The sequence below is a fragment of the Thunnus maccoyii genome, chromosome 14, assembly GCF_910596095.1.
Source record: "Thunnus maccoyii chromosome 14, fThuMac1.1, whole genome shotgun sequence".
Taxonomy (NCBI): Eukaryota; Metazoa; Chordata; class Actinopteri; order Scombriformes; family Scombridae; genus Thunnus; species Thunnus maccoyii.
Genome location: NC_056546.1, coordinates 17,415,064 through 17,438,063, shown reverse-complemented (window position 1 = coordinate 17,438,063; position 23,000 = coordinate 17,415,064). Strand labels below are relative to the sequence as shown.

General features: G+C 42.2%; 1 protein-coding gene across 2 annotated transcripts; it reads left to right on the top strand.

Annotated features, from left to right (window-relative positions):
- Nucleotides 1–48: 48 nt before the first annotated feature.
- antxr1d (ANTXR cell adhesion molecule 1d) lies at nucleotides 49–22,957 on the top strand. 2 transcript variants are annotated; one of them, XM_042433874.1, is made up of 18 exons: nucleotides 49–420; nucleotides 5,500–5,571; nucleotides 5,655–5,726; nucleotides 6,022–6,103; nucleotides 6,699–6,729; nucleotides 6,817–6,890; nucleotides 7,455–7,523; nucleotides 7,610–7,690; nucleotides 7,797–7,857; nucleotides 11,748–11,846; nucleotides 12,333–12,402; nucleotides 15,807–15,885; nucleotides 16,150–16,245; nucleotides 16,335–16,373; nucleotides 16,934–17,032; nucleotides 17,119–17,283; nucleotides 17,397–17,477; nucleotides 21,710–22,957. In XM_042433874.1, exons 1-18 carry the CDS (start codon nucleotides 260–262, stop codon nucleotides 22,013–22,015), a joined length of 1,737 nt encoding a protein of 578 aa, XP_042289808.1. In that variant the 5' UTR covers nucleotides 49–259; the 3' UTR covers nucleotides 22,016–22,957. The 2 variants fall into 2 exon arrangements, with proteins under 2 accessions (XP_042289808.1, XP_042289809.1); XM_042433875.1 differs by lacking the exon at nucleotides 49–420 and adding an exon at nucleotides 4,509–4,662.
- The last annotated feature ends 43 nt before the right edge of the window (nucleotides 22,958–23,000 follow it).

Genomic DNA, 23,000 nt, shown 5'->3' with positions numbered 1-23,000 from the left:
GTCGCTCCTCTCCTCCATCCTGCCCTGCCTCAATGCATTTTTTTTTTTTTTCTGATCTGAAAGCGAAGACTTGGAGACAGAGCCCGGCTTAAACTGAAACAAGACTCCTGCAGGGGTGAATGCCCTCGATCTAACAGAGCAGAACACCGAGAAACAACGCGAGAAAGACGCACAGTCGATTCAAGAAGCAGACGATAGAGAGAAAATGTGAAGATCTTTAGTTGTCACAGTGTTGGAGTAGTCAACATAACCGGGAAAGATGGCGAGGACGCAGACTCGCATGTTCCTCGCTTTGGCTTTGCTGGGAATTTTCATTCTCGATGTGTCGGTGAAAGGAGAGCTGCAGGGAGAGCAACAGGAGGAGGAGGAGGAGGAGAGGTCCTGTCAGGGCGCCTTCGACCTCTATTTTGTCCTGGACAAGTGAGTGTCCGATATTATTTATGGCTTTGTTACTTTCTCATCGCTGCGCATTGCCATGCAACCGCCCAGTTGTTTGGAAACGCGGAGCGCATCAGTCGCATTCAGCCTCCACGTCTCTGTTGTTGTAACGGTACAAGAGAAAAGTCACCCATAAGTTTGAGTTTGTAAAATAGGAAGGTAACCTCTAAATTAATTTTTGCAGTTTAAAATTGCTTTTTGTATTACAAAATCAACCCCAAACAAGATAACGTGTTTTAGGCAGATTAACGTTATTTGTTTTGTCCCCCCACCCCCCTCCCATTTTAACATTCACATTAAAGTGTCTGTATGAGCACGTTTATACTGGGTTTTACTTGAGTTAGAAAGCATTTATCGGACACTGGGACATGGTATTCGCTTCGTCCGGTTCAAAGTAGTGAGTCAAACAGAGCCACGGGATGTGGGCTGGGCGAGCAGGATGGATTGAGTTTCAGGCTGATGACGCCTGCGGACACAGCTGCAGCAGCTGCCCCACAGCGCTTCTATATGGCCTGCATGCATGGTGATCTACTGTGAGCTGACTGTATCCTGAACCGGCCATTGATGTCTGAAAGTGGTGTCCCTGCTCTATTGTTTTTCTGCAGGATTTTTTATAGGAGCTTATGAGTTGTAACAAATGACTTTATTAATGGTTAATGCCTGTTTATTAATGCTTCATCAATCAGCTATTTCAACATCAATGGGTTGTCAGGTTGTGAAAAATCTCTTTTGGATAGTGCATGTCCCTCATAACTTGCTTTTAAATTAATTAATTAATTAATTAATTAATTTCCTTAATTCATCAGAATCACACCTCCAATAGACATTTTGAACAGTTCCCTTTATTCTAAACATATTACTTAATAACCTCTTTTGAAGTATACTTTATAGGCTACATCATAAAAGTGGTGCTACTACATCTTTAGAAATGTAACTCTAACTTTGATCTTAGCTAACCCTAAAATGACCCCATTTCTTATTTTTGGGTATGTTTGTCTTTGTTTAATAGGCGTCAGTAGAGGAAATGGGGTGTGAGAGAGCAATGATGACAAACAAAGGTCCCCAGACTGATTTCAATCAGAGATTACTTGGAACGCCTTTAAGACCTCTATAGGCCGCCATAATGCACATGACCCTATTTCTAACATTAATACCAACTCTAAGATTAATCCTGACCCAGTCTTTGAATATATATGCTACTTTATACACCCACATCACCTGAAACTCAATAGATTTTATTAGACGGCACAAATTGTTAGCTTGGAGGAATGCACATTAGGCCGCCACTGCCCCAACAAACATTCCTCAGTGACTGAATCTGATAATCGAAGGATTTTTCAGGCTACATGGTCAGCTAGATGTTCTTGCCAGCTTTTTGAGGCTGTGTAAGTTTGTACCAGTAGTTATCCGTGTGTGATCTCTGCAGCTGCAGACTCCGTAGCTGTTCAGACATTATAATTGACATTTTTGTCATATCTTGGCTCGAGTTGCAAGGTGAGATTATGTGTATGGACACAGAACGATCAGACATGTCAAAACATGCTAAGCAAAGAGAGAGAGGAAGAGGGAAAGAAAGAGAGAGAATGACAAACAAAAACAAGGTATGGTTGATTTTCTTGCCCCCTATTTGTGTAGAAGAACAATGGGTTAAGAACAGATCATATTTTCAAAAGAATAACTGAGAGATTTGTGGGGAAGCAGTTAAACACTGTGGTATCTGTGTATATCATTTAGGATTAAGGTGAGGTAACTGTTTAAAAAAGATTTTTGCATGTCCTCAGTTGCCCTTCCCTCACCGTCTATGAGCTTTGAGGTGTACACGTTGAGTGACATTTCACTCTGTTTTCAGTACATTTGATGATCTTTCGGATGTCCGCGGCAACATCTGTCAGCCGCTCTTCAGTCTTTACCCTTTGCTTCAAAAAGTTTAGGAGCTCCCTGGGGTGTGCGGCACGTCACGCATGGCCGAGCCCCTGGTAGGCCCCTGTTTTTTAACCGTCTGGACCTGCATGCTTCAGCAGGCCTTCAGGAAGCTGCTGCTCTTTCTCCTGAGATGGCAACGACTTACTTTTTTTTTTTTTCCAGATCTTAAATGCCACACGATGACCTAATCTAATGCTTTAGTGGGGGGTTTTTCTTCACCTCTTCAGCGTCCAACCCACATGTTTGGCTGTGGCTTTACTGTCCAGAGGGATAGGAGGCATGCTGAGTGGAGAATGTGCGTGCGCTCTATTGGAAGCATCTCAGTAGACACAATATGAACATTAGAAAAAATAAAGCACCTTCAGTTCCCCACATTCCTACGCTCAACGTCTGACCCGAAGCAAATACCAGGCTGCATTCTTCCTCTCTGTCTGGTAACCCACAAATAGAATAATAGGTGTCGTATTCAATGGCTGGGATCAAAACAGAGATTTGTTTTCACTGATGTAAGTTCTCTGGAGGGCAAATTGCCAGCAAAAACAGATTCTGCCCTTGTATAATGCAAAAGTATGAATGTAAGTGTGAGGGCTAATTGCTGAACTGGTTGGATGATGTACAACTGGAGCCTTGAGTGAAGATACAGTGTATTTACTGAACATGAACTGACTGTGAATTTGTGCTTGTATTGAGAATAGGAATGTCAGCAGATGTTTGGTATTTGCTTGATAAGTGACCTAAACAATGAATTGACTAAGAAAATTGCCACATGTGCGATTAATAATACGGCAAATAATGTTAATGCCTCCTCAGTTATTCATACACATAGTCTGCATTGAAAAAACTGCTTTCTGTGCTGTACACTGGTTTGAAACTGAGCGTTTGTTGCTATAAACGCTGTTAATCTTACTTCAAACTAAAATAAGATTAAGATGTTTTGTCAAATTGTGAAGCCCTGAGCCTCCCCAGGAGACTCGGGGCTTTTATCATGCCCTCACTTTCAGGGAAAAGGATAAGTGGAGCAGGAAGCGACTGGTTAAAAGGGAGGTACAAAAGAGCCTTCATGATTCTAACCAGCTCAGACTTTCTCTCTGTTTATGACCCTGTTACATACACACACACACACAGACCCTCCCTCTGTTGAGCTTGGTGTAACTCCGCTGTTTGATGTCATTGCATCCACTCACACTCACATTTACCCCCTGCTGAGTGCTACTTCTGCGTCCCTCTGTTGTTCATGTCACAGCCTTTTCACTCTGCGGACCCCCAACCTGTTGTTAGACTGGCTGTGCTCTCTGGGACCATCTGTTCCCCCTCACAGTCACATGCACGCTCACATAAACACCGATACCACACACACACACACGCACAGAGACACACAGGCCAGCTGCCTGCTACATCGTCCCTGCTAGAGGCAGACTACTACATCTGTCCCTGTCTAACCTCAACCCTCTGGCCCAGCAGCAATTAGCCCCCATTAGCGGCCCCCTGGGACTGTCCTTCATTAAGGAGACTGTCATGTACACAGCAGCATGTAGCAGGCTAACCAGCAGCTCTCACCACTGACAGGTTAAAGTCCGGCGTGATGGAATGTGACTAAGCGGTCAGTGAACTGTCTTCAAAGGCAGGGCTGGCCCTGACTAGGTGAGATTTTAGATTGGAGCCCCCAAAAAGTGCAAAAATGGTACCTCCAGCCCAGACAAATTCCTCCCAGTCCTCCAGACAAAAAGGCAAGAGGGTCGAGGTGTGATTCAATCAAGTATTTGGTGGCATGACCTGAGGTAGTACAAGTTTGGTGGCTGTCAGGCAAAAACTGACCAACCGGTAAGGCTTTGAAAATCAAACCAGACAAAAGTCAACAGGGAAAAACAGAGGAAAATGTCAAGAGGGAAGAACAAGTGCGTATTTCTGAAAGCTGTATAGAAGCAAGCACACCTGTCTGTAAGAAAAAAAACCCAAAAGAAAAACACATCCCACTCATTTGGTGCCCCCTCCCTTATTTGGAGCCCCAGGTGACCAGCTATATGGCCTGTGCCACTGGCCGTCCCTGCTAAAAGGCTGTAGGAGATAAAACATCTTCTCATGGCTTTTAATTCCAGTTTGTACCTATCACCACCTCTGTTGTGTCATATCCTATGAAAAATGACAGCACTATTATTCATAATATTACTATGAATTATTCATCAAATACTTTTACATTTTGCTGCAGTTTTCTGGAGCCAAGTTTGAGGCGTCACACTAAATGCTAACATCAGTATGCTAATAAGCTCATGATGACCATGCTAACATGCTGATGTTTAGCAGGTATTTTTATGTTCGCTATCTGAGTTAAGCTATCATTTGCTAATTAGCACTTAAAATACACTTTAGTTGGAGGTGAATGTCATTAGTTTTGACTGAACAAATCCAAATTTTGACGAGATGAAGGCGCTAGGGAAAAAGTTGGTAATACTTTATAATAGGGTTACAAATAATATACTTAAGTAAAGGTGCAGTGTGTAGTATTTAGTGGCATCTAGTGGAACTGACTTGGCAGAAATGGAATATAATATTCATAAGTATGTTTTGATTAGTGTATAATCACCTGAAAATAAATTGCACTGCCATGTTGCACTGCCATGTTTCTACAGTAGCCCAGAACAGACAAACCAAACACTGGCTCCAGAGGGAGCCTGTCAGGTTTTTTGGATTACTTTGGGTATACAAATTGTCCATCCAATGTCCATCCATTTCACTCAAAACCACAAAAGTTAACCTGCTGGTGACACTAGTGGAAAAGTCAAAGGATCAACAAAGTCAGTAGGATTTATCCTCTGGGCACCATGAATGTCTGAACAAAATGGCGTTGCAATTAATCCGATAGCTGTTGAGATATTATAGTGTGGAGCAAAGTGGACTAACCAACACACTGGCCTTGCCATTGTTAAAGCCATGTCGCTAGCATGGATAAAAAAATACTGTACTGGTACTGGTCTGTTTAACAGACAAAAAATATTTAGTTAGAATGAGTACGCCCAAACTTCCTGTAAAATCTGACTGTGTTTCTTAGCTATCCTGTATGTCATGTTATTGTATTCACTGTAACTGTCTGGGGCAACAATAATTGTTTCCTTAGAATGTTGTGTTTGTGATATTTTTCAGGTCTGGAAGCGTGAAGAATCACTGGATAGAAATCTACTCCTTTGTTGAACAGCTGGCAGAGAAGTTCATAAGGTACATTCAGCATTAGTCATTCTCATTTCTGTATGGTTTTTGCTTTTTCTCTGTGTTAATGTGAAACAACTGTATGTTCGCAGCCCCATGCTGAGAATGTCCTTCATAGTCTTCTCCACACGAGGAAATATCGTCATGAAACTGACTGAGAACAGGTAAGACCGACACCTCACCAACATCTGTAACTGCTGTGTGGGTCTCTGTGTCCCTATAACATGCAGGCATGTCTTCTACTGTCGTGTTTATCTTTGTCTGTCGTTTTCACAATCTTAGGAGATTTTCTGAACAGATTTTCTTGCAACTCAAAATACAAGTGCATACAAATTTCACCCAAGTCCCACTGTGTTTGTTCTATTGGGAATATTTCTCGATCTGTTTTCTTAAGAGCAGCCAGTTCTTGAGCTCTCTTCCGGTGGAGTTTATCAAGCTGTGTATCTGTTTACCCAACAGGGAAGCCATCACTAGTGGCCTGAGGGCTCTGAGGAGAGTAATCCCTGGAGGAGACACATTTATGAACTTAGGCTTGGAGATGGTAAGGCTGCATTTAAGGATCCAAAACACTGACCGAGCCTAAATCTTATAAGTTCTATTTTCGGCAGCTGGAAACAGGGACAATTAGATTACTGTGATGAGTGGCTTTGATCATGAATTACTTGCTGTTTTTAGAAACTCCTGAACTCTGTGAACAAGTCAGGCATTGTAGATGTAAAATGAAGCATGATTCCACTTTTTCATGTGGCCAATTTCTCACCTCATAGAATTTCACCGCCCATCTCCAGAACAGAAAACATTTTTTTCAAAGTTCAAAAACCTTAAGCAAAGTCCAGTTCTATGCCAACATAAAGTGCATTAAGTGCATTGATGAAATCAGATAAACACAGAGTTTATGTCGATGTCTCAGCAACAAAAGCGTATCAATTATCTTTTTACCACTTGAAATGACACCTGTCCCAATGAGCTGCCTCGCCAGACTACACACACACACATAACAAGGGAAATTTGACACGTTTTAATTTGTGATTCCGTCCAAGAGCAGGATTTTGTCTCAAAACATACTCATTTTGTTCTTAAGTATCTGAACATGATGCAGAGTCTTAAATGATGTAACTCTGTCTTTGTAATTGCAGGCCAATATGCAGATATATCAAGAGAAGCAAGGTAAGCTCCGTCCAGTATGAGCTGCTCGTTACTTTTAACTGAGTATATTGTTTTGTTTGGAGAACTTGATATCTGTGTGTTCTACAGGGACAGCCAGTGTTATCATCGCCCTGACTGATGGAGAACTGAATGAGTGGCAGTTTGACACAGCGCAGCGAGAGGTAAGATGTGATATCAAGTGAGTAGGTGAGAAATATTGTGAACACTTGGAAACCTTTTGTTTACTGTACTCTTATATCCATTATATCCCCGCTTGTACTGTTCTGCTGTTCTGTTTAATTGATGCTCTCTGTGATTTTAATATTTTTAGACTGTTCCATTTGACATATTAAATCATTTCACTGTTTTTTTTTTTGATTGAGGCGCCTGCAATTTTGATACACAAGACTTTGGTGGTCCATTAATTGTTTCACATGAATTTAAAGATTCAGTACTTTGTTGCCATTTCAATGTGGTCGATTTGAGTTTTCTGTAGTGAGCTCACGTAAAACTAAAACTAAACAATATTCAACCAATACGACACATTTGTGGCAGTGTATGTAATTATGCTACTTCAGAGCTTTTCTATGAGGCTTGTATATAATTTTGTCTATTTCCTGTCTAAACTTCTTACTGTGTAGACTGAAAGCCTGGTGTGTTTTTAGGATGTTTAAATGTCTCCATACCTACCTACCAGAGTCTCTTTAAGCTCACTGCTTTTTGGTTTATTTGTTCTTTTCTTGCAGGCTCAGAGAGCCAGGTCTATGGGCGCCATTGTTTACTGTGTAGGGGTCAAAGAATTTAACCAGACCCAGGTAGGAGCCTCAGAGGAATACAGATGATATATAATTACATAACAAAGCAAATACAAATGATTCTCTGTGTCTGTATGGTTTTCTAGCTTGCGACTATTGCAGACACTGTGGAACATGTGTTTCCTGTGTGGGGAGGCTTCCAAGCCCTCAGGGGAATCATTGACTCGGTATGACAAATACACACCACACATATACACTCATCACACACAGAGAAACACACAAAATCATATTATGTCATTATACTATTGTTTTTTTCCTCCTTTTGCCTCTCAGATCATCAAGAAGTCCTGCATTGAGATTCTAGCAGCGGAGCCGTCCAGTGTGTGTGCAGGAGGTAAGAGGTGTGGGGAGCAAGGTTTCCCCTCCTTGTTAAGACACTGGGCAGTCAACGATGTGTGATTGTGTCAGATGACAGTCATCTAAAGCCTCTGGAGTGGAACATGAGGTTGAGTAATCGCATGGACGCTTATGACCGCGGAGTGACAGAGAGCGTATTGTCATTCACGGCCGGGGGAAATTAGCATAGCTGCTTCAGCCCAGCATGTGTGCAAAAAAAAAAATAGGGAGGGGGAACGGGTGTTGGTCAGAGGAATTAGCCGGGAATCTTTAAGCATGGCTGCTTCTCTGGCCTAGTTTGCCACATCGTATATGCTAAATAGACATTCTAGCTTTTTCAACCCTTTCCTCTCCTTAACTTGTTTAAGGAAGTAAGAGACAGGATAAGAGCTGAGCTTAGACAGAGACAGTGAAGGAGCCTTTATTGGTAGCCAGCAGGATGGATGAGCTTTGACATGACCTTATTAGGACTCACTTAAGAGAGTGCATTTGCAGTTGTGCTACCAGGACAACCAATGGAGATTAGCATCCATTATGGGATATGAAGGACAGGAAAGTGTGTGGTTATAAGAGAGGAGAGCAGAGCATAGGAGAGGAGAGGAGAGGAGAGGAGAGGAGTGGAGAGGAGAGGAGAGGAGGAGGATTTTTCGAGCAATGAAAACAAAAGTTGCCCTAAAAGGACAAAAATGAGGATGGTAGGATAAGGAATCACAGTTCTCACGTGATAATTATAGTCTCTGGTCTGTTGCCAGAACCTCAGCATGTCACCAGACATGTGCTCAGATATCCTCCAACAGCCTCATTTATTATTCGATTGATGAGCAGCGTAATGGTCAGTGAACTAAGAAACCAAAGACCCACTTTAATCAAGACTTGATTCTGGCCTAATTAATGAACACATGATTATGTTGTGCTGCGTTTGCCTTTGTTTTCAAATTATGTGTATGAATAATATATGACCTTAATGCTTACTTCTTATCTTACACATCTTATGCTTATGAATGACTTTAAATTTTACTGTGTAAAAATACCCACAACTTGTGATCTTTACACATTTCTTGCAGTATAATGGTATCTACTGTGAATGTCAAGCACGGGTCAGCATGTTGCAAGAGTTTGTTGTTATTTTGAGCAACAAGACTGTGGACAAGATTCTTCAAAAGTTTAAATATAACTATCTACTTGCATCCATACATACTGACATATTACATAGGTACTGTGACAGTCTCTCTATTTGTCTTTCTCTCCACTTGCCATGTGGTCACTTATCGTACAGGCTTTACACACACACACACACACACACACACACACACACACGCACACTCACACACACATTTAGATGTCATTTAGTTAGTGCACACACATACACACACATGTTCAGCACATGTACGCACATGTCCCTCACATTGATGTGAAGTGACCAAACCGAGCTGCCTGCAAACAGGCCATCAGACTGGACAGTGAACGTTGGGCCACACTATCAGATATGACAGCACTGATTCCACACACACACATACACACACACACACACACACACACACACTGTGAGCACAGTGAGAGTTGGGCCTTATATCTAACATGACAGCAGAGATTGCTGCTTTCATTAACGTCTGACCCTTTCCTCCCCGTCGTCCCTTCCTCCTTTGCCCCTCCCTGCCCTTCACTGTCCCGTCGCACTAACGTGATTGAAGAGCTGCCGGTCGGACAAGGCATACCCCACTTTTCTCCACACACACACACACACACACAAACACACACACAAGTGCCTGCACATGCATGTTCATGTGTACAGCCACACACAAACACACGTTCATACAAATGTAATCCTTGTCAAACGTTCAGGTGTAGATGTAAATGGACATGTGGCCACAGAGGCAGGCAGAAAGCAGAGAGGAGAGGGCAGTAGCATATGTGTTTTACAAGTCAGCGGGGCACCACCAGTCTCTGCCCACCATGTGTCTGACAGCACTGACCTTTTAGCCCATCAAGCCTCAGTGTGTGTGTTTGTGTCATGGTGTGTGTAGATGATTCTCAGATTGAGTTTTTTTGAGCTTACAGCTATTACTAATATATTAAGATTAGATATATAAAAGATCTGGAAACTAATCTGATCCCTATGTGATATTACAGGGTATTAGACAATTTTTGACTCATGAATCAGTATTTGAATGAGTCAGTCTAAAAATTAGAGTAATATCCGCCATGTACTATTTCCAAGTTGTCCGTTTTTGTGTATATGCACATGCACCCTGTCACAGTTCAGCTTGTGCTGTTTGATAGTAACATTGTGTGAAAGGGGGACAACTGTTAAAGCAGCAAAGGCACTGAGCATTAGGAATAATTAGTGTTAAGGCTTCCAATTAAGTTGCATGCTGTTGTGGCTGCAAACTACATAAACCATCCGTTTATGTGAAAATGAATACAGTCCTAGTTAACTGATATTATATAGTTGGTTCTGATTGTTGTGGTCATGTTTTCATGCGGCAAGAGGGTGGAGAGGCAGAGTGAACAGGAAATGATTAGGCTGTCTGTAATGAGAAGTTTGTGTGTGCATGTTTGTGTGTATAAACCCATGTGAAATATGAGGCTGGCTGTGGAAATGGCAAGTTGCAAATCACTGGATACATGTAAATAAGCATGCACAGAAGTTTATTGAAGAGAGTTAGAGAGCTTTTTATGTTGCAGCTGCATACTTGTTAATACAAACTAAGTTACAAGGTGTTTAGTGATATGTATAAACTAATACGTATATCGTATTTGTGATACAACTTCATCCTGTTTTGTGAGGGCTCAATTTCAGTTTACATCTGTCTTGTGCATCACCACGTTTCCTCTTGGATAACATCCACTGGCAAATACACACTTTTCATTTCTACAGCATCTGCAAACATGTAGGGATGTGCAGTAATGGTGAACATGTGAGCAGTGTTTTCTCCACTCAGCTCTTCCTCTGTTTGTGTATCAGTATTTTATGACTTTTCATAGCAACTCGTCTGACCTTTTAGAAAGCACTGTCACATATACACCCATTCCCTGTGTTTTTATCCAGTGATCTTCACGCTCGAGCTTTAAAAGTTAAAGGTGTGGCGAATGTTCTCTTCTGTTGGTCAGCATAATGCTAGAGGAAACAGCCACAAACACACACACACACTCATGCATGTTCAAACACATGCATGCACACACTGTAGACATGCAGACGCTTACACATTCCACAGAAAAACACAAAGACAGCACACACACACACACACACAGTATGTACAAGTTACATCCTCACGCAGACATCTGCAAACACACACATGTGCTAATGCCATGCCATGGTGCCATAGGTAAGGTCAGACCTACTTTGACAGCACTGTGTTGTTGTCAGCCCTACAGGCATGTTTTTAAGCAAGTGTTTTTTTCCCGCTCTCTAACATATGCTGGGTAGCAGCCACATAGACACTCCAGCATATGCTGGAAAGCCTCTGTCAGTGCGCTTTAACCGTGCCTCAGGGAAACTAAAGGTCAAAGACACACACACACACACACACACACATATACTCACACTCCTTCTAGCTACTGCACATACTGAGATATTTGTGAATAGAAGCACTTTCAGCATTAGCACCATTGGAGCATATTATGGCCTTTCCACATATACACGCACAAGCACACAGATATAAACAAGCAGTAATGAGCCTTGCACGCATTTCTTCTGCTTATGTTGAGCACATGAAAGAAAGGGAATGGCTGTCAGAACTCACCGTAACGCTACACCTGAAATTTCCCTTTATTTTAAAGCCAAATAGGAGACCAATTTAGATATTTTACATCTCTCATTTTACATCATCTCAAGAGTGTTGCTAATAATTACTGACAGTGTCTGCACTGTTTTTGTTTGTGTCTCAGAGCGTTTCCAGGTAGTGGTGAGAGGCAATGGGTTTCTCCATGCCAGAAACACTGACCAGGTCCGCTGCAGCTTTAAACTGAATGATACATACTCCATGGGTAAGTTCTGTAACAGCATACACACACACACAAAGAGCAGGTCACTTTTTTGCACTTTTTCAGGATAAAAGGAATAATTAGTGTTAAATATTAAATGCAAAAGGTTCTGATTGATTAATCAAGTTACATAGGACATGCAAATACCCCTGATATCAGTACGTGCTGAGAATAATCTGCAAGCTTTATACTGCAATATATAATGAACTTAGAAATTAATATGCTGTACCACTTTACTTGTATTCAATCTGCTGAGAATAATTTACCATAAGGACTCAACATCAGAAAGAAGCACTGGATTCTAATGGATTAATTTCTTTGAATTGCTTCTTATTACAGCAAACTGCTGTACTAGATTCATGGTTTCAGTTCTCATTTGGATGCATCTGGTTTTGTTTGTGCAATTGATAGCAATGAGGGAACTGTGTTTAGGCTGCAGATGTTAAAATTTCTTCTCCACAAAACGTGGTTTTCTTTTTCCCTCTCCAGATGAGAGACCAGCTGAAATAGAGGATACCTTCCTTCTCTGTCCTGCTCCTGTCGTAGAGGAAGTCGGGAGGTAAGCTGCACGTCTCCTTTGGCTCTTACCCTCACACTGTTTTCTCAACTATTGCTCCATTCCCCAAACTATCCATGTACAGCTACAATACTCAGAGCCCAGATCTTTGCCAGCTGCAGCCAAGTTTGGTGTGGACACAGAAGACTGCTGTCCTTGAAGAAATTAGAGCCAAAGTCATTGAGTGTCTGTAATCAATCAGTGTTTGTCACAGCTAACGAAGCCAGACACCAATCACAAGGGGACAACAGGAGTAGAGCCCAGGAACACGACTTAATGAGAGCCTCCTGGAGAGGACCTTCGCAACTGCCTATGTGTGTGTACGTGTGTGTGTGTGTATGTGAATTTGGGTGTGTGTGATGTATCCCAATCTCTGTCTGACACTTTGGGAGAGAGGAAGTGTGAGTGGAGTCGGTGGGGCAGTGTAAAGTTTCCTCTGAGGGCTTCCAACTTTGCTCTGGGTGATTCAGAGTAGAAGTTTCTTGTGAGGCAGACAGAGCGATGCTGCGAGGCTGAGCTCGGAGAGGAGAGGACCGAGGCCCAGCAGCCTTCCCATCCCTGCTGCCTGCAGTCCTGTGCATAATTATACACTTCAGCCTACGGCCTCAGACACCTCCCAGTCATCATCTGTCTTATTGATGTCACTCAGATTTCTAGTGTGATTTGAGCTTGTCTTGTCCGCCAGTGAAAAGTACTGCTTTAATGGGGAACTACTCCTCAGAGATGGGGAAGTAGGAATTTTGTTTTCTCACTGTGGCTGCAGGAAGATTTAAGATTCTGTGACATGCTACATTTCACTCACACGTGTTATAGCAGATGTGGCACATGGAATTTGAATTGAAACTCATTGACAAGCCTTAGGGGATTGACAAAAAGACAGAAAAAGGATAATTAAAACAATTCACGTCTTACACCACCAAGAAGACATCTGGCTCCGTTTCTACCTTTGTGTCCAGTTGTTGGCCACATGGCTTTGCGCAGGTTGGGCTGCTTCTCCTGAGAGCAGATCAGAACAGGGTGCATCATTACGCACTGCAACGGTGCCTGAAGGAGGCGTCCTTCCATGTAACAGAAGCCCATTAGAACAAAGTCAGTGTTGGCTGACACCCTGCGTGCTACTAAAGAGGAAGTCAGCTGTGAATAGCTAAAGGGCCCAAAGAGGAGGCCAACAGCTGGCTGATGAGTTCTGGGCTGTGGAGCAATAACGTACAAAGAGATATGGAAATATGTAGTTAGACAAGAGTGCCGCTATGCAGGCTAGTCAGGTGTTTGTGGTACAAAATGGTCAGAAATAGGACTATTTTGTAGTCCTCTAAACAAAGTCCTACTTCTCTTCATCCAAGATAAGATTTAGATAAATTAAGTTAAAACCAAGCAAGATGCTAAACTTTCATTAGTTCCAGTTTCTCAAATGTGAAGTTTGGCTGCTTCATGTCATTGTAAATAGAAAACCTTTGGATTTTGGACAGTTGGTCAGACAGAACAAGTGACTTGAAGGCATTTTTATGGGTTATTATGTTAATTGTGATGGATATTTTTCCTATGTTCTTTTATTATTAAAGTTCTATTGATAAGTTCTCTTTTGAAGAGAAAAAAAGAATATAGAAACAAAAGCACAAAAAATTCAAGATTCATAATCAGAAGAACCCAACAACATAACAACCAAGATGACAGCACCATCCCACCATCCCACTTACTTGGTTTTATCTGAAGCTTGGCCTCCTTGGTGGATGGAGTTGCTCATAATGAAACACCAAGAAAGTGGACCTTGTGTTGACAGTGAAGCTGTTGTTTTCAAGCTCAAGAGTGAAGCTTCAAGCTCAGCTGTTGACGTTCATTATTGCAGCACCAGTCAATCAACAAAAAATATTCATGACTCACTCATACAAAGACCACTTACATATTAAATAATACAGGGAGGAAAAAATCACTATAGTAGTAAAATAATTATAAGCTTTTCACATTCACTTATATATAATTACAGATAATATGAATAGTATAATGATTGTTTTATTTTTCAAAATAATCAATCAATTAATCAATAATGAAAATAATGACGCAGTCCTGAAAATCACTCTTACATGTGAGATCACATTATAGGGGAAGTGTTTCCTGTTTTGGGGTTTTAAGGTCTGTACATATGATCTTAGGGACTCCAGCTCCCAGCATCACCTCTTCACCCAAACACCAAAGACCCTCACTCACCTCCTGTTCCATCCGAGCCTTGTCGCCTATAATGAAGTCATTGATGGCGCCTTCACGCAAATCTGTGTTGACTGGGAACCTTCCGGATGCGGCTCCCCCTCCTGCACTCATGCATACACACACACACACAGGGCAAAGACAGATATAGTGGGCAGATTGATGATTGATAGGGGCTGAGATCTCTCTGTCAGAGAGGAGCTGATAGCACCGTGTCCCCCTGCCTGCCTGAAAGGAGGGCTGACCATATGATGTGGGGTGGAGGGGGGGGCAGAAAAATAGAAAAAGGGGAGAGAAGAAGAAGAAAAAAAGATGAGTGGCACCTGCACCGCCAATTTCCTACTCTGTCAGTGACAGCATGAGTTATAAGACAAGTTACAGTGGTATGGTCGGGATACAGGAGGGGGCGAGGAGGTAAAAACAGAGTGTCAGTGATTGAGGAAATGGAGGGTGGGGGGGTGTCTCACAAGGGAGAGACAGCTTTGAATGGATGTAGAACAGGAAAGGCCCTCCTCCTACCATCCCCCACTCTCTGTTTCCTCTCCACTGGCCCCCCCACCTTGCAGTGACCTCCCCCCTGTCGCCCCCTCCTCAAATCTAAACCTAGAGCTCAATACCCCCCTTGTCTCTGTCCCCCCAAACCATAAGCACAGCACAAGAAACCTTTCTCCATTCTTTTCCAAACCTATAACTACAATCCAGCTGTCTGCTGTTTCCACCCTCTCGAGCCTTTTTGGCTAACACGTCTTGTTTTTATCTCTTTCTTACGAGCTTTATGAATAACTTGTCAACTAAATTTGCATCTGTCTTTTTCGCTACCGCTATCCTGTCATCTTCACATCCAAAAAATATAACTTTTTCTTGTCTCTGTCCTGCCTATCACTGTGCAGTTATAGCTGCAGATAACAGTGCTGAATACCATGGAGTAAGAAGTCATTTAGTTGTCTGTGGTTTCCACATTAGAGGTCTGGGTCTGATCCAAACAGAAGAGATTCCTTCTGTGGGTGGAGAACTCCCTGACCTCTTTAAAGGCTTTGTGTCTATGTCAGCATGTTTGTGTGCTTATAAGGCAGCAAGTATGGACAGAGAAGATGAAGGAATGTATTTGACACCTCGGGCGAGCTTCTGCAGTAGCCGAAACAAGGCCGTTGGAGTGTGCACGCAAGCAGATGTATGCATATCTGTGACACGAGTTTGTTTTGCAGGGTGATCTACCTGCAGGTGAGCATGAACGAGGGCATCTCCTACATCACCAGCTCGGTTCACATCACTACTACCGAATGTGTGAGTACAAACTGTGAACAGTTTGCACTATCACAACAACACACAATGATATTACCCTCTGGCTTGCTGCCCACTTTGATTAAACTTCCTTCAAACTTCTTATTTTCTCCAGTCTTCTTCCTCTCTCCACTCTGAGGTCTCCTCTGTTGTGTCTGTCATCAGAGGAGGCTGTGAGTACTTTGCCTTTTCATTTTCACTTTTTCTTCTCTATTGTCTTTCAGTTGAGTTTAGTCTTTAATCCAGTCATTTTGTGTTTTCATGTAGTTTGATGGTACCATCGTGCTGATTTCGCTGCTGGTGGTGTTCCTGTTGTTGGGTCTGTTGCTGATGTGGTGGTTCTGGCCTCTCTGCTGCACTGTGGTAAGTTTGTACCTCAGATATCAACATTTTAGCTTGCAGTCATTAGTTTTCCTCGTGACATGAATGTTTTTTTTTTCTTCAATCTTCAGGTGATCAAAGAACCTCCACCCCCTCCTCCTCCAGAGCCTGTAAGACACCTGCTACATGAAGCTGACTTGACTTTGCTTTTCTTTAAAGGGGACATGTCATGCTTTTTGTGGTTTTCTGTTATTTTCTGTTATTTTAAATTAACACTGTTTTGATATCAGATATCTATGTTAAATATGGTAAAAGGTTTGTTGACGTAGCTTCCCGATTGCCAGAAGTTGGAGGTGACTTAGCTTTTGGAAGCTAACCAATCAGAACAGTGTGGGCTCATCAGGAGGGGGGTCTTAAAGAGAAAGGAACTAAAACAGCCTGTTTCAGACAGAGGCTGAACTAAGGGGCTGCATAAAGGGTCAGTATGAGTTAAATGAGGACTTTTTGAACTGTAAATCATAGAAAGATATTCCAGTAGAACTCCAGATTAAGAATATAGACCTGTAAATGTGCATAATATGTCCCCTTTAATTGTTACTATCCATTGTAATGACAGATCTATACAAGAATACAAGCATTACATTCCTGTTCTTGTTGTAATGGTAGTATTAAGTAGTAGTATGTTTTGGAGACTATGATCTGTGTCATGTTATTTTGGTTTTACTCAAAGGAATCAGATGATGAGGATGGGATGCCCAAGAAGAGATGGCCCACAGTGGATGCTTCCTACTATGGAGGACGAGGAGTGGGTGGCATCAAACGCATGGAGGTACACACACGCACATACAACTTTCTACATTTTTCAACACATTATAGTACAGTTTAACAATGCTTTTCTTACTTAATCTTTCCCAGGTGCGATGGGGGGAGAAGGGGTCCACTGAGGAAGGAGCTAAGCTGGACAAACCTAAAAATGCTGTTGTAAAGATGCCCGAGCAAGAGTTTGAACCGTATGAGCCCAAGCCTCGAAAACCTCCCCGCCGCCCCCCACAGCAGAGGAGGTGGTACACACCCATAAAGGTTCGACTTTTTCCTGATTGCTCTTTAAATGTTGCATGTGTATTAAAGTGTATTTACTTTTTATCCCCTCTTTGAAAAATTTGTTTTCGTTCACTGTTTCTCTCTGTGTCCAGGGGAAGCTCGACGCTCTGTGGGCTCTGTTTAGGAGAGGTTACGATCAGGTATCCCTGATGAGACCACAGCCTGGAGACCAGGTGAGCCTGCCTCTCAACTACAGTCACATTTCATTTTATCTGCATCGAAAACACGACTAAAAGATCCAGTCAACCAAAAACAGGCATAATAACTGATACAAAACTGTAATTATGTGTAATTTTGGGGATTCTGCTGTGGATAACTACCACTTAAAAGCTTTTTAAGAGCACATTAAAGGGTACAGAAAGTGTTTTCTCTCTCTGTGGGTGAACAATTGAGCATCTGCATTCTTTCTCTCTCTCTTTCTTTCTTTCTTTCCTTCTATCACATTGCATAAAGACAACACTTGTCAGTGAGCAACATGTACACGGCAGCAGCTCAGTACTGATTCTCTACACACACACACTCATACACACACAGAGTGAGTGAATGAGCCACTGATACCACTCTCCTCATCAAAGCTGCCATTGTTCAAGCACAAGGAGTACTGTACTCTTCTGTACTCTTCATTGAGAATTCCCTGTGACTCCTAGAAAATGACCGGGTTTCTATCGAGTCTCCAAATAGCATGTTACACACTCTCTACTTTCACGTGATGATTATAATTTAAAAGTACAACTACTCTGTCAAATCAGGTTTTATTTACTAAGTTTCATGTAACGTTTTGTTGAAACGCTGCTGCAAAGTCCTAAATCATGACATCACTGCGAGCCAGAACTAAAAAGAGCAGGCAGAGCAGGGCGGCTCTTTTTATCTAACCATGGCCTTGTGTATTGCATCCCATAACCCCACAGACATGTTTTCATCATCATACTGGTTGTCATGGTGAAACATCTGCTCCGTTGTAAATGGTTTCATTGTCGCTTCTCATACCTCAGTCATATCACTGCAGAATTTATTGATTCCTTCTTTGTATAGGATGATTCATCTTTACTGTGTAACAGTGTGTGTGTGTGTCTACTGTATCTAGAGTCTGTAAAAGTGGTCATCAATGGTTTTATCCCTTTTTTCCATCTTGGAATCTTTTTATTCTCTAAACAGCACAATTAATCTCTGTCAAGACAGAAGTTTCTAGAGTCTTTGTCAGACACTTTCTGTGGGTCTCCGGTTCACAGAGACGCTCAACAATGACCCCCGCCACTCCCTTCACGCGCCATTAACTGAGGAAAATAAAATGCTACTTCTCACATGGAAAGAAATGAGGGGGAAAAAAATCCACTTTTGTTACAAGCAAGATTCTTGCTCAGAAATGTGCTAATAACCATATCAGACATGAAAGAACGACAACGATGGCCTGAAAAAGTCACTCAAAGTGAATTCTTCACAATTCCTCAAATCTCTGCAAAAGCAAAAAAAACGCATCTGTACGTCAAATAGGTTCGGTTAACTTATCATTTGAAATTCGATACTAATGCAAATACAATGTCTGAAGTTGAGTACCAATATCTAAATTATACTTTTAAGAGAAATATCAATGTTTTTCATTTTGCAAAAGAAGCCAAAAGTCTTAAATGCAAAATATCTAAACACAAGGTTCTGTACAAGAAATAATACATACAATATAGTATAAAACTGTCAAAATTGTATGTAAATCTTGAAATAGTTATAGATGTAAATCAGAAACTAGCCGATCAAAGAATACATAAAAAGGATTATATGAATCTGAGCAAGCATTCAATGCCAGCTTTTGGCGTACTTGACTATTTTTGATACTCACTACTGCGGACACATTTCTGCTGTTACCTAAAATCGGAGGAAGTTTGATGCACAGCCCTAATGACCAACAGTGCAGCCGGATTACAACAAGGTGGCAAAAAGCACAGCGATAACTAGCATGGATCAGACTCCTCAATGCGGCTTGTTAACCAGCAGCTCAGGAGGAGCTCGTCCTGCTTTCTCCCCACATTACTCCTACTTCACTGCCTCTGCAAACGGCCATCAGCGGGCTGCCAGTTTCTGCCACACTCTCTGTTTGCATTACATGTGTCTGCACTGTGTGTGTGTGTGTGTGTGTACATGCATGTGTTGTCACTGTAAGTTGTGTGTCAACTCTCCTGAGCGAGCGTCACACAAACAGATGGGGAGTTGAAAGGCCACGAGCCATATTGTGACAGAAGAGATTCCCTTCTTTTGTCCCCAGAGCTGATGGCACTGATGGCCCCATCACACAGCACAGCACAGACCAGAGGGCGGCCACCATCCCTCCGTCCTCACACACAGACTCCCCCCCCCCCCATCACAGCACTTAAAGGCTTGGTTCACCCTAAATTAAAAAAAAAATATTTTCTCACTTACCTCATGTAGCATTTAGTAATGCACATAGTTTTGGTTTTATTTGCCTAAGTTTTGAGATCTGTGAGATTTCAGCCGCCACCCCAATATAATGACGGTTAATGGAAATAAGCAAGGTCTGTAACATATTACTGTTGAATTAGTTAAAATTCAATTTTTATGCTTTAAGCACCACAAACGAAAATCTGTTCCCCGTCACTTGTGTGAAGGCAGAAATCTCAAGAGACAAATATTTTAAACCCATATCAGATAAACCCAAAACTATCTGCACAGTTTGATACCACTAGAGTGAAATGTAATTTGGTTGGACTGACCATTTAATGCTTGATCTCTATAATTCAGGCTTTTTATCCTAATAAGTGTGATAACTCTTCTGTGAGAGCACGTGGAGCATATTCCTTATGCAAGTGGATCGCTATAATGTCATATGAGGTGACAGGCAAGAGCTGTCAGGTTAGATGTGTGTCTCCCCTCTTTCTCCCTGTCTTTCTCCCATTTTCCTTACTATAATGGTGACAAATGTATGTGTGTGCAAGCATCATTTCCCTGTAAACGAACCTATCAGCTGTGTGTGTGTGTGTATGTGTGTTAGGGAAGGGCATAGTCTTGTAGGCATGGAAAGAGGAACAAGGGCTAGACAGAGGAATGGTGTGAAGAGGAATGCTGGAGGTGTTTTAGGGTTTTATTTTTCTCCAAAAAAGGAGTTGAGGGTTTGAAGTAAACAATCGCTGAGAGGGGAAGCAAAGCTGTGACAGACGTTACAGCCAAAGGGACACGCAGGGGAGTCTAACCATCACAAGTGACACATTGTTGACCTCTCATACAACTCATCTATGTACATATCTGCAAAAAAAACTCTCTTCTTTTCTCCACTTTTCCATCGCTCTATTTCAACACCAACTGTATGTTTTGTAGTGCTCTCTTGTAGCTTCCCCTCTAACCTTTCTCTCCCTCTGTTTCTGTTATTCATGAGGCTGAGATTTCATTCAGGCCATATGTTCTGGTGGAGGCATGCTTACAGTCACACACACACACATGCAAACACACTCATATTCATGAGCTTGTGTTCTCATTGTGTCCATATGCTCTCTCTGGTGTTGTGCTGCTGCTCTGCTGCTCACAAACTGGCCCTTTCACCGCAGCCCGGTGACAAGACCGAAGCAGTCACCTCCTCCCACTACCCCAACCGGGCTGCCCCCAAATCAATTACGTACCCCTCATACACACACACACACACACAATGGCTCCCTCAGTCACAAAGCTACTGCTGCTTGGGTCCTCTTAATGGCCCCTGTGTGACTTTAGGGCCTCTCTGTTTAATAAGGTGTTATAATCAGACCACCAAGGGTCTGTGACACAGAGACCTACTACCCATCCTTCACACATTGACTGAGCAAGACAAGAATTTGTGTTTTTAAGTGTGTATGTGTGTGTGTGTCTGCACCAGGAGGCTATGCAGCGAACATAGAGGAAAACCATCAATGAGAACAATAAGAGAAGCGTTCCATTCTCCCAGACTTGTAAATTATGTTAAACGCTAAGGGGCCTCTGTTAACTATTGTGGAGATATTGAAATCCCCCCTTTACATTCCAACAAGTCAAGCACATAAGAGACATAAACCACTTTCTGTTCTGCATCAAGAGAGGCGGAGGGGAAATGGGGAAAGCTGCAAACTGCAAAAGCATGTGTGTGTGTGTGTGTGTGTGTGTGTGTGCCTGTGTGATAACTCTGTCAGTGCCCGTCTTTGCTAGCATCACAGCTATTGTGGTGCAGGTGCGGACAGAAGAAGCTCTGTGCTCCCTCTGGGGCCTCAAACACACACGCCTCTGTCAGCAGAAGCTGGGCAAAGACTCACACAAACTACTTTGGCTGGTGGATCTTAGAGGCTCATTGATTTTGCACAAAAAAATGCACACAAAGACGCATTGCATTATAATCTGTATTCTGCACTGAAATGACGATGTGCAGTTGTGGTTTAACACTCCGTCTGTCTTGCAGGGTCGCTGTATACAGTTCCAACGAGTCAAAGCTGGAGAGTCCACCACCAACAACCAGGCTCCTTCTCGCACACAACACTCTCCCTTGCCTCCTTCTCCCCCTTCTCCTCCTCCTCCGCCTGCCGAACAGCAACCTCTGGTCTCCAACTCTGTCCCCCGTACAAAGCCTCCATCCAGAGGGCCCCGCACCACACCCCCCGCCCGTGCACCACCTTCCGCCCGCGCACCCCCTCCAGGTCCACCCCCTGCTCGTGCACCCCCGGGGCCACCAGGACCCCCGCCGTCTCGACCCCCACCCCAGCTCTGATGATGAAGAGAGGACATCCAGTAATCAAATGATACATCTATTCATCTTTTAAAAAAAAAACAAAAAAAAAACAAAACATGTCCTCCTTTCACCCTGAAGACTCAGTGACAGCAGAGGTGTGAAATCTTGTAAGCCAGGAGCTTTGACATGAAGCTCTGCGCTTTGTTGCTGGACAGCAAATAAAATATTTATCTTGATATCAAAATCAGCTACTGAGTTTCATCAAAGATAACATTTTTGTAAGAAAAAAACAAATAGATTATATAAAAAAGCATGTAGTAACTTGATTAAGCCTGCACATATATTGATTAAAGGGGGAAGAGTAAGTGCTGTCCTTTCTAGAAATTCAACTAAAACAATTCATGCATAGAAATGTGTTGCTTTTAGAAAGTTAGACTGTAAGAGGTTGTGTATGTATAACAGTGATGGTAAATTAGCTTGTTCACTTGGTGTTTTATTTTGCATGGCATGATAATGTTGAGTGAGGATGTGGTGAAAGATGATTTGAATGTTGGTGATGTTGGCGCGCTGGTTTTTAAATGTACACTATCTTATGACTTATGCATCATTTTACCTTTTCAATCAAAGAAACTTTTCTACATCCTAGTTAAAATTTAGTTCAGTGATCTTATTGCAACTGCAGGGCAGTTTCTACATATTTTATTTATTTTATTACAGGCTTTGTCTGCATCCGTTTTATTCAGCATCACGTGGATTTCTGGGTTTTGAAATCATTCATAGGAAAAATTATAAGAAAACACTCTGGCATGACATCTAATGTATTTGTGGTCTTTAACACCTCCAAGTGAACGATTGCATTGTAAATTCATATCGTCAGGATCCTCCTGTATACTGCATTTATTGACTGAAATGATCACTTGCATTATTTCTGTATTAACAACTTTTTTTTGTGTCTGTCTCCAATAAACTAAATGTTTTTTATGTGCTGCTTGGCAGCGATTTCTTTCATAGATATTAAAATTGA

What these genes read in the sequence shown, in the direction of transcription:
- antxr1d (XM_042433874.1), top strand. Translation starts at nt 260, where the DNA reads ATGGCGAGGACGCAGACTCGCATGTTCCTCGCTTTGGCTTTGCTGGGA. An exon ending in TCAGGGGAATCATTGACTCG is followed by an intron (nt 7,691 to 7,796) that starts GTATGACAAATA and finishes TTTGCCTCTCAG; the next exon opens with ATCATCAAGAAGTCCTGCAT. An exon ending in GGTGGTACACACCCATAAAG is followed by an intron (nt 17,284 to 17,396) that starts GTTCGACTTTTT and finishes CTCTGTGTCCAG; the next exon opens with GGGAAGCTCGACGCTCTGTG.